The sequence below is a fragment of the Dendronephthya gigantea genome, unplaced genomic scaffold (assembly GCF_004324835.1).
Source record: "Dendronephthya gigantea isolate DGI-Jeju-01 unplaced genomic scaffold, DenGig_1.0 000090F, whole genome shotgun sequence".
Classification (NCBI taxonomy): Eukaryota; Metazoa; Cnidaria; class Anthozoa; order Malacalcyonacea; family Nephtheidae; genus Dendronephthya; species Dendronephthya gigantea.
Genome location: NW_021163100.1, coordinates 61,695 through 73,716, shown reverse-complemented (window position 1 = coordinate 73,716; position 12,022 = coordinate 61,695). Strand labels below are relative to the sequence as shown.

The 12,022-nt window shown below is 36.6% G+C and overlaps 1 protein-coding gene across 1 annotated transcript; it reads right to left on the bottom strand.

The window, feature by feature from the left end:
- Positions 1-7,685: 7,685 nt before the first annotated feature.
- Positions 7,686-11,877, bottom strand: LOC114533453. The gene is made up of 3 exons (XM_028554971.1): positions 11,299-11,877; positions 10,350-11,112; positions 7,686-7,970 (listed from the first exon to the last, which is right to left on the bottom strand). Exons 1-3 carry the CDS (start codon positions 11,536-11,538, stop codon positions 7,939-7,941), a joined length of 1,035 nt encoding a protein of 344 aa, XP_028410772.1. The 5' UTR covers positions 11,539-11,877; the 3' UTR covers positions 7,686-7,938.
- Positions 11,878-12,022: the final 145 nt, after the last annotated feature.

Below are 12,022 nucleotides of genomic sequence, written 5' to 3'. Positions count from 1 at the left end.
GGAATAAGAACTTTATTTTGTGATAATTTAGATCATTAGGGCCGAAACAGTGTGCAATTAATATGGTTTACTGTTCTGAAACACTAGCACGCAGGTCTTAACTCGAATACACTGCCAGGATTTAATACTGGTATTCTACAACGACTGGACTCAAACTTTTGCCCCCTACTGTATATATATATATATATATATATATAAATATATATATATATATATATATACACCCGTTTGCAAAAACGTTGGCCGCAGATAGATATATAGATAGATACCTGAAATCTAATTAGAATTGCATATGTTGTGTAATATGATTGAAATCCCATGCAAATGTAATCATATGCAATTCTAATTAGACTTCGAATATCTATCTATCTATCTATCTGCGGCCAACGTTTTTGCAAATGGGTGTATATATATATATATGGTGTATATATATATATATATAATATAATATATATATATATATATATATATATATATATATATATATATATATATATATATATATATATATATATATATATATATATATATGTATAGAGTTTGTATACTACAGGGTGTATAAAAAAAAATGTCCCAAATGTAAAAATTCCGTTTTTCAGGATATTTTGCAGAATTTGGCAAATTTTTGTGTTGCTAGAGATAGTTAAGACTGGTATATTATAGTTATCTGGTATAACTAGGCCAAGTTTGGTTTTTTATTAACAAAATTATGTTACCGGGATGGTGGTTCCTTTCCACTGATATAAGCTGAAATTGAGATATTATTTAGCTGTCTAAAAGTAGGAAAGCTTTTTAATAAACTGTCAAAGTTTCAGGAAAAATGATGCATACTCGGAGCAACGCGCGACCCCTAAAGGTGACAAATATTTCATTGCGCGCAGTGGGTTAAATGCATCCTTGATTTTAGCGTGACCGATCTCATACAAGGTGGGCAAATGAATAAATTAAAGCGAGAAACTGAACACAAAAAGAAAGCGATTTATTCGTGATGTTAATCCTCAGCAAGTCCACCATTTCATTCTAAGCAAACTGCGGCTTGTCTGAGCATACTAAACACTGAACAACGAACTATTTGTCTGTCCATTCGCCTAGATTTGCCGGTGGTAGCGTAGGTGATTTGCAAGAAAGAATTTCGAAGGAAATGGATAATTTGAGGCAGGACAGACAAATGTGGTTCGCCGTTCGGTGTTTATTATGCTCAGACGAGCCGCAGTTTGCTTAAAAAGAAATGGTTGAAATGTTGAAAATTAACATGAAGAATAAAAATCTTGTTATTAACTGGCTTCGTCTTCTTGTTCAGTTTCTCGCTTTAATTTATTCATTTGCCATCTTTGCATGAGATCGGTCACGCGAAAATCAACCATGCATTTAATCCACTGCGCGCAATGAAATATTTGTCACTTTTAGGGGTCGCGCGTTGCTCCCAGTTTGCATTATTTTTCCTGAAACTTTGACAGTTTATTAAATAGCTTTCCTACTTTTAGAAAGCTAAATAATATCTCAATTTCAGCTTCACATTTTCGCGCGCAAGCTCTCTCAATATCAGTGGAAAGGAACCACCCCCCCGGTAACATAATTTTGTTAATGAAAAACCAAACTTCACCTAGGTATACCAGATAAGTCTTAACTATCTCTAGGAACACAAAAAATATCCAAGTTCTGCAAATATCCTGAAAAACCGAAATTTTACATTTGGGACATTTTTTTTTATACACCCTGTATTTTCAGGCTGTGGATGAGAAAATTTTCGACTAATTGATTTTGTCATGGTAAGGGTTACCATACAAGAATGTCAATCATCAGTAATCAAGATGACAATCCAAAATTAATATTTAACTGCATGCGTAACTGTTTTAAGGCAGAAGAGTAGAAAAAAGCAGAAACATGAGCACTTACATAACACAAATGACCCGTTTTTCTAGATGTCCAAAAGAAAAACTAATTTATCGGGAAACGACGAAAAGAAGAAAAAAGCGCGAGAGAACTTAACTGTGGATCTCACGGAGGAAGATGATATCTTTTTTCCAACAATAAAAACAGAAAACAGCGAAGAAAATTATCACATTTTCCAGTGATCCCGAATCAGTGAATGAGAACAGTGAAAATGATAATATGTCTTACTCATTTGACATCGATTTGCCTAATCTTGTCCATTACAGGGGTGATAAGAGACTTCCAATTTACAGTTATTCGAGTTATCCTGACATTAAAAAAATATTCCAGATCTGTTTAAAAAAGGATATTCATGCCGAACGAAAGGGAGAAATCAAGCCAACAAGCATTTCTACAACCTCATCCTTCGTTGTCGACAGAAAACTTGCAAAAGTAAAGCATCCGTTTGATATTGAAGCAGATGAAACACTTGGGGACTATGAGAAAAAAGAGCAAACTAGGTTTTATGAAGTTATAGTTACGGACGGAGGCGAACTTTTTATCAGTTCAAAGGTCTCGGTTAACAAAGACGACACTGGCATTATCGTTGGTGGTACCTGCAGCGTCCGCGATGGTTGAAATTGGGTTCGGCAGATCGTAGGCAAGGAGCATATCTACGCTGTAGTGAGAAAGAGAGCAGTGCATAAGAATACGATGAAAATGTGTCAAACGGCATTTCAAGAGATCACCCTCTCAAGAAAAAAGTGAAAGAAACGGTTCATACAGATGTTCGTGCCCCAAGGATTATTGAAGACGAAAAATCGAAGGATCTGAATTTACTTGACTCTCCATTACAGTCAACCACTATTCGGGATACCAAGCAGCTGTATAATTACCGTTATTTGTATGGGGAAACAAAAACCAGATCTAGTATCGATCAAACTCAGGAAGTTATCCTTAAACTCCTTGAGCAAAGATCCACTGCTGATGAAATGGACCCAGATTTGCTTGACAAGAATAAAGCATTCGTCAGAGAATTCCTGTTAAGACACGAGAAGCAAGCTTGTTTTGTGGCATATTTGCAACAGTCTCACAGATATAGAACGCTTCTCCACAACATCAGCAAATCCCAGGCTTACTACGCCTTTGGCTTTTGACACTACATTTAACATTGCAAATCATCTCGTGACACAAACGGCCTACAAGCAGATGTCAGTAATTGGAAGAGAGAGTTTAAGGAATCCCTGGTTTCTAGGTCCCATTTCTGATCCATCGAAATCAATCAGCGCAGGATTTTGCACATTTTTGGCAAGCAGTGAAAAGAGGGAATCCGGCTCTTACCAAAATCCTTGCTTTTGGTACAGATGAAGACGAAGCACTTTCTAGCGGCATTCTTAAAGAAACGAGTGGAAAGACCATTCACCTTTTGGGCAAAGAGCATGCCCAAGCAAATGTAGATAAAAAATTGCAGTCGTTAAATTTTACTTCATTTTGAAACTTATAAAGAGAAGCAAATGAGGGACAAAATTATTAAAAAAGTTCGAAAGCAAGCTTCCATTGACGGAGCGTACGGCCAAAATCCAATGAGTAGCAAAACGTCTTACAAAAAGATGAAATATCCGCCCACGTGCATTCAGAGGGCCGTAGTCATCGAGACCCGACACTTTCAGAGTGCCTAGATGCCTTGAAAGCACGCAGTATCCGTTTATTTAGCAATGTTGTCAAAGCCATATATGATTATGGTCCTTACGTCCTAGCACCAGCCTACCACATGTTTCGTAAAACATATGCCGATTGTAAAGGCATGTCATCAGACGGACGAAAGGTGCACATCGCAGCATTCATGGCTTACATTCCAACCGAACGCTTTCCGTATCGCTTCAAGAAGCTTCGGTTCTAAATGATGTTTTGCCTCCTCACCTCTTACAAGATGCTTTTAATAAAGCCGAAGAACTGTTAGACGAACCCAACTCCATCACCAAAGCGGCTACCTACGATGATCGTTTACGCACAGTTAAAAGCCACAGTGGATCCGTACCATTGATTGTTAATTAAGCCATTCCATAAGAACAGAGACCTCTTTCAGTGTACATGCAAGGTCTATAAGGCATTAGGAATGTGCTGTGATGCCATTGCCGTCGCAGATGAGGTCGGAGTTCTCTGCAATTACCTTTGTGAACTATGAAAAAAACTTGGCAAGCGAAAGAAGAGCGCCGGTAAAAAAGCCGTCAACTTAACAGCAGCTGTCCAATCTGACTTAACCTCTTCGCTGAAAGGTCACAAAAAGAGCGAGACCCAAAAACTTTCACATAAAGACCGGCCACAAGTGATGAGTCCTCTCCCACTGGACCAGTAAAACAACCCAATGTGCAACAATCATTGCCCACGAACACGCTTGCTGAGGACAATTCCACCCGCATTTACCCTCCATTCTTGTCAACGGAATTTTTATTTCAGCCCGCAAACCAACGTGTCCTCACTGATGCACACTCCGCCATTCTCAGCCAGCCTAGCATCGGCATTCCGCAACCACATTGTCGCCAACAAGTAGTTTTAATTTACAGCAGCAAAGCAATGCTAGCAATCACATTTTGATTCCTGGAATTCCTGGTACATACCATTCTGCTAATAACCACCACAGACAACAACAAATCCCTTAGGATAATCTGAGACCTAAGATAGAAATGGAATGAAAGCCTGAGTTAAATTATTGCAAATCACAAATATTCAAATGTCTGGCAATATCAAGTATCATACCAGTGCAATCAGTTCTATATCTTTATAGTTGTAAGAAGCCAATTTTTATTATCTCTTTAATCAATCTGATCCAGTGAGCCTGGTGACACCTAAATTGAACAAAATTGCTTCAAAAATGGCTAATAACAAGGAATATATATATGTATATAAACACACAGGTAAGTTATCAAGAAACTTGAAAACAATAAAAGTACCTCTAACGTGAGTGCAACCTTTCGTTCACTCCAATGTAATTTATAACCACTAAACTTCTACACAAAAATATGGCATATGTTGATGTTGAAATAGTTTCGAAACGTTAGCTTCAGTTAGCTTATCACTTTAATAAGAACCCACTTATTAAATTAGAAAAGGAATATGGACCTAACTTTTTGAAGACAGAGGGGAGGGGGGCATTAGATACCATGATGAATTACGATTTTGAATTTATTGCGAATAGTTTCATTTTAGGGAAAGAGGTATAATTAACCCGAACATACCATATCACTTCCACTTTTATGACCAACAAAGTCTTTGTAGAACTTTTAAAATATAATAATCAGTGGTTAATTGACAGATTGTACAATACAGTAAAACAAAGGTACGAAACACGCTTGGCATTTTTGCATGCGAAATCGCTAGTTTGCCATTCAATATGGCATGCGGTATACCCCCAAAATGTTTGCGCCACGTTCATTTGAGTCAGTGGTGTACTGCCCAAGAATATTTAATTAAGTAAACATGGCGGCTGTTTCAAATGTGCGATTTTCGTTGGAAGAAGTGTTAAAACAAGACATCTTCAACGAAAACGCCGTTGAACAGCCTTCAAACTCTTTGACAAAAGTTCAGGAGGCAATTGAGAGTTTGGCAGTTGAGCGTGGGTGCAGCAATGCAGAGGCTGTCACTGGGGCATGTGTTGAGCAAGTTCAAGCTATGCTTGAACTTGCAACAAACCATGGAGAATCTGGGCTGAAATTGCTGGCAATTCCCATCAATGTCGGCCCTATTTTGCAGCGAGAATCACGTTTGTGGTTAAATGGGATTCGGCGACGGGTTGGTGGTAGAAGGAGCATTCGGAACCCGTATTATGGGGAATTACGAGGGATATGCCTTACGAGGTTTTCACGGCGTTGTGTCGAATTGTTCGGGGGATGGATGGTTTCGTGGCACCTTTTTGTTATGAGCGCCAAAACAAGAAGGCACATGTAATATCTTTAACATCAATGCGTCTTGTGAACGAGTTGTTTGTTTTACTATCTGGCTTGTCGATAGATGAAGTTGCCGATTACTTTAAGAGATGTTTTTCTGGCAATCGAAAGGGTCACACAGCGGCAGTTATTATAACCGAGGTGAAAGACTTTGTTTTTATTTACAAGAAAAGGCCTGGAAAACTAGTCATCGGTTTTAATTATGGTGAATGGAATGTAAATGGAGTTCCTCAGCATGTATGCTAACATTTCTTTAATCTATGAAAAACGTTTTAACATAGGCACGTTCTTACAGTTGTGAAAATTCAGAGCATTGTTTAAATCATTTTAGGCAAAATTTTGGTAATGTAACTGCAAACATGATTGATCATTTCAGGCAATTATATTACCAAAATTATGAAAATCTGAATTGTTCTCAGTGCACTTTGATGAAATATGCTTAGTTTAGTTAATTTAATCTGATGTTGGCTTTTATAATGCACTTCATTGCCAAGTTTTCACAACTGTTAAGAACCATGTCAAAGCCAGGGCTGTAACTAGAACGATAATTGGGGTGGTGTTTATTCATATATTCAGTTCAGCCCGACGGATTTCTTTTGTAAGTGCAATAGCTCACAATGGAAATCCGTCGGGCAGAACTGAATATATGAATAAACACCCCCCCAATTATCGTTCTAGTTACGATCCTGGTCAAAGCTCTATATTTCCTTTTTAACTATATCAAAGTAATAATCCTTATATAGCTGGATATTGCCTCCAAAATCATAGATTTACATACTAATATTTTGAAGGCAAACCAGCAGACAAATATATGTGAACTTCCCTTTTAATGACTAGTTTTCCAGTTGCTTTTTCAGTCAGAAAATCAAACTGCTGCCAGATAGTAAATCAAACAACTCAAATAATGTCAAGAACAAAACACAATTTTAGGGTTTTTTGCCACAGCCACCCCCAACAATTTGAAAAAAAATCAATTTTCTTCTGCCACCATTTTAAGAAAAAGAAACAATAAATACATTTTTAATGTATTTATGTTACAATACATTTAAAATGTATTTATAGTCCTCTTTTTGATTTTAACTAAATGGTACTGCATGACTTTGTCTATCATTAAGCTGCAATGGTCCTCTAAGATTCCACATTGAAAAGAAAAATCATCAGGACTTTTTCAGAAAAATATAACTAGGATGCACTGAGATTTTTACCCCTTGGATACTAGTGGATACTTGAATACTAGTGGAGAGAATGGAGCTTTGAAGAGTTTATACAAATGAGTATAGGTTTACAACACAAGTTTTTGTCTTAATATATATCTATTCTAAAAATAGAAATCAAACATACATATTTCATGCAAAAATTACAAAACTAATACACTAATAATCAAGATGTATGCAACATATGCATAGCATATTCCTGTGTGTTTAACATACACAGTTATGTAAAATGTTACTGTTCATATTTGTTTTTATATTGTAAATACATTTAGGTTAAGACATTGCAAGTAACCTGAACACTATTTAAAACTGATAGCACTGATTTCAATACTTTGTCAAACTAATATACTAACAAGTACACACTTAAAAAACATCAGGTTGATGCAATATTGATATGAACATGATTGATCAATGTTGTGCGGCCGACATTGTTCAGAGTTGTTATTAAGATGTATTAGCATATTCCAGTGTGCTTACATACACAGTTAGTATGTTACTGTATATTTTACATTTGTACATTATTTGGTTAAAGCCCACTTATATAGTGTTGTTATATTGTAAATACATTTGAGACATTGCAACTAATCAGAACAATAATCAAAACTAATAACAGTGCTAAATATTTCTGGTTTATAGTAAATTTCTCATATATACACAATTGTGTATGTTTATATGGTCAAATATATTAATAACATATATTGGACATTAATAAGAAAGAATATCACAATCATGACAGGGTATTTGTTTTAAGCATCAAGTTGGAGTATGACACATGCCATAAATAGAATGAATCATGATAAACATTTCTCTCAATCATTAAAACTTATATCAATTCTGCTGATGTACTCACACAAAAGAGCAAATCCTGCTAAATGATTGTTCGATTTCATGCATGATTCGAGTCGGCGTCACAACACATTTTCATCAAAATTGTTTTTGACTATAAAATGTTGAAAAGCATTACGTATAAATTTAGTGATTTACGCTATTAATATAAGCGTGTATGTCTGAAACATGTATACCGGCTATAGCCTAAGTACATGGATTGTAATTCAGTGGCAATCCATGTACTGCTTCCTGCAGAGTAAGATAGGTTAACTCATTCAGCTGTGGAAACATGAGGCAGATTTGAATTAAGTTCATTGGTCGTACTTAATCATACTGACTTAAATTTTAAAGGCCCACACAAACGAGCAGTTTTCTCTTAGAAGTTTCAGCTCTTTGCAAGGTGCACACGAGCAAATTACTCTCGACAAGGAGCTAGGTTGACAAAAAAATTAATCGTCTGTGTGGGGCTAAAGGCCTACACAAACCGGATGAGATCCGGCCAACGCGACGCGATTTTTACGAATTCAGTTTTTATAACTATAAACCGCTAATTTTGACAACGCAATAATATTCTTGGTAATACCGATTGAAGGTACATTTTGACTACTCTGGTGCCCATATATCGCAAAAGGTCCTTTAAGAATTGAATTAATTTGTTTCTGAAAATAAAAAAATTCGCGTCGCATTATGGCGAATCGCGTCCAGAGTATGCAGGCCGTACAGACTACGCGCGACAAAGGTTGCCAAACCGGGCATGGCATGCATGTGAACACAGATTTAATTGAAAATCATCTGGGTATTATCACAGAACGTCTTTCTTAAGCAATAAAGTTCGCTTATCGTGCAAACATTATGTTTATAATTTTATCCTGAACGAACTTATTTCAAAGTAGAAAATGAATCATTTATGCCGCTAGCTTGCATGTTTGGTCAACAAACCTTCACATTTAGAAACGTTCCCAATGGCAATGACAGGTTATAAATCAGTTTAAAGAGGGGTTACAGCGGATTGACCGGATTCTGCACATTGCGGTTCTGCTCATAAATTTGGGGGCTCCATGATTTAGAAATTGCCTAAGCCTAAGGGCCAGATTCCACCATCTCGTTTTTACAGGTACATACACGCACATAAATATTTAAAACCTTCAAAGTTTTTATATAATTAATTTTATGCCAGAAAAACATAACAAATCTTCAAAAGAGTCCAACGCAATGCAACTATTCAATCGCAAATTTTTGAAAGTATCATTTAAATTATTTAAATTGCTGCGTGTACATATAGGTGCACAAAACGCGACAGTTGAAAGCAGCCCAAATTTCGCATGTTTTGAATTTCTTCGAACATAAACTTTCATTTAAAAAAGTTAGTGTAATGAAATGGTAATACTAGTAAATATTCGGACAGAACAAGATGTTTTTACATAGTGATTCAAAATGTAAACAAAGCCTTTCTTTACATTACAGACTGCATGTAACCCAGCTTTAAACAACAAGATATAATATCCACATGAAATTAATCAGTTACTTCTTAACGTACAGACAAGATGAAAAACGCAACACCACGTGACACAAACGTAACACAAACGAGCAGCGTAACACCGCATCAACATTCAACACTATGGAAACACGAAACAATGAACGACACATCACGAAACAAACGACAGAATAAAAAAAAGAACAAATCAGAACGCTGTTCGAGTACCCTTAGGGAATATAATACCCCTGACACTATTCAACTATAGTCGCGCGGTATTATTATAGCCCTGTTTACACTACGCGCGATATTTGGTACGGCACGGATAAATCTGGTACCTGTACCATTTTTATCCGTGCTTGGACGATCTATTTAGGTAGTCCAAGTACTTGTAAAAGTGGCACGGCCGGAATTTTATCTGTGCCCTACAAATATCACGCGTACAGTGTAAACGGAGCTTTAAGATTTCTTTAATTGAAATTATAAGTTCATGGCTATCAGCTAAATAATCCATCGCAATTATCGCTACTATACCGGATACCATCGCTAGTTTAATTAATGAAAGTAATCACCAATCTAGCGTCTTCATCACCTCTTATATATTTTATTTCTTATACAGTGGAACCCGACTGTACGACAATTCCTTTTTTGTGACAAAAACTATAAATCTGGAAAACGCGCGTGCACGACAACTTTTGATGTCACATATTGTCTAATTAAAATTAATGAAATTACAGTACATGCTGTTGAATTTGACATGTGTATAATTTCCATTCGAAATTAGGCCTTTAGGGTCATTATTAAACCCTTTTTCATGTTTTATTTTTCGGAAACAGTTGTCAATCGTGTTAACACACTTCGCTAACATAAATACCCTGAAAACGTGTATTTCTTTGTTTCTGAGTATTCGAGACATTTCGCTGCGATATGGTTGAAATGGAACCGGGCCTTACCAATGGTCATATTGACGGAATTCCACTGTATACATGCAGTACAGTATTTAAAAAAACGACTTACATTTCTCCAAGCTTTCCTTTATCTTGTTCCTTAGTTCGTTACCGCAAAACCTACACAACTCATCTGAAAATACTTTCTGTAAACCACAATCACAATAATTAGTGTCACTATCGCGCACTCGCTTGGGGAAATAAGAAAGGGTGCTATTACTACGAGAACTATTAACATTATTATAACCATGTTTACGCAACCAAATTAAAGAAATGTATTCGTGATGGAAAACCTGTTGCCACCTATGGCTATATGCAGTATTTGCACAGTACTTTGAGATAGCTATATGCTTTGCTTCTCGTCCTTCCATTGAGTTTAAACCCAGCCCCAACCCATAACGTTCCTTCATTTCTTTTGTGTGAACAGGAACAACAAGACCTAAAGTCCACACAGTTGGATTCACTTTCAGATATAGCCAGTAACCACGATGGAAATTTTCACAATGTTTCTTTAGTTCTCTTACCTGCTCATCAGTAATATTTACCCGACTAAATAAAGCAACTGCATTTCGCAAGCAAAGGCAGAGATAAGCATGAACGTGAAGTATATTAGAGGTTATTCCAGAAACACCATTTTCAAGCACATCAATGAGAAACATAAAGTTGTGTAAAAACATGCGAGAGTCCTTACCTGTGAATCTATAGTTGAACGTCATTCCATCAAGCTTTGCGTTTTCGTCGTACCACCGTATGATACGTTTCGCCAGCCTATTCAGGTTACACTTTGATCTTAAAACATTAACAAACTTGTAAAATGGTGTTTCTGGTAGAACCTGAGAAAAAGATGAAGGTAAGTTAGGTTTTGACATTTCAATCGCTTGATTTAAAAGATAACGATGAGCTAAGGCACATGCGTTATTTTTTAAATGAAGCGGTTAGACATGAGCTCTGTCTATTAGCTCAGCCACCAAAGGAACAAATTCTTGGCGGCTTTTCTGCTTAGCAATGAAAGTCGTCACATTTGTTCGTTTGGTGGCGGCTTTGACATTCTTCCTTTCAAGTTGTTTTTTGAAGTCAGAAACTTTTTTCGCCTGTTTGATCCTTTCCGAGTATTTCCACGGTTTCCAGGTATCGTTTTTATTTCGCCCGAAGGTTCCTTTTCCGTTTACCGACATGGACTCCTGATTTACATCTGCAAAAGTGGAAAAGTACGTAGCACTATTAGTAAGCTCCCCAGCTAAAAAACAAAGCATTTTCATATCGTTTGGCAGTTCTGAAAATACAAACTTGACTTCAACGCTTTCTTCTTTAGAGTAAGAACAGAGTAAGACTTGCTTTCAACTCGTTTAATATCAATCATAAGCTTACCCAAGAAACGTTTTACCGGTAGACAGTTTTCTGAACAATTAGCTCCAAAAAGAAGAAAATTTTCGTTGCTACTCAATACGCCTTGTCCAATGTTAAGAAAACTTACCAACCATGAACATGCTGAATCATCTCTTCCAAAAGGTGCACCATCTCCACCCAGAGCAATATGAAATGTATTCGGCTCACCGAAGTTAACAATTTGATACTCACCATTGTTCAAATAAAAATTAGCTAGTCTTACAATATCCCTGTAACATCCGTTGACTTTCTCACATTCATCCATACCATTGCACAAATTTTCACGAACACTAAACAACTCACCAATATCAATGGATTTATATACCGCATTAACCTGTCATAGGGAACAAGGCGAGG

What these genes read in the sequence shown, in the direction of transcription:
- LOC114533453 (XM_028554971.1), bottom strand. Translation starts at nt 11,538, where the DNA reads ATGAAAATGCTTTGTTTTTTAGCTGGGGAGCTTACTAATAGTGCTACG. An exon ending in CCGCCACCAAACGAACAAAT is followed by an intron (nt 11,113 to 11,298) that starts GTGACGACTTTC and finishes TCTTTTTCTCAG; the next exon opens with GTTCTACCAGAAACACCATT. An exon ending in AAAGGAAAGCTTGGAGAAAT is followed by an intron (nt 7,971 to 10,349) that starts GTAAGTCGTTTT and finishes AACATTTTATAG; the next exon opens with TCAAAAACAATTTTGATGAA.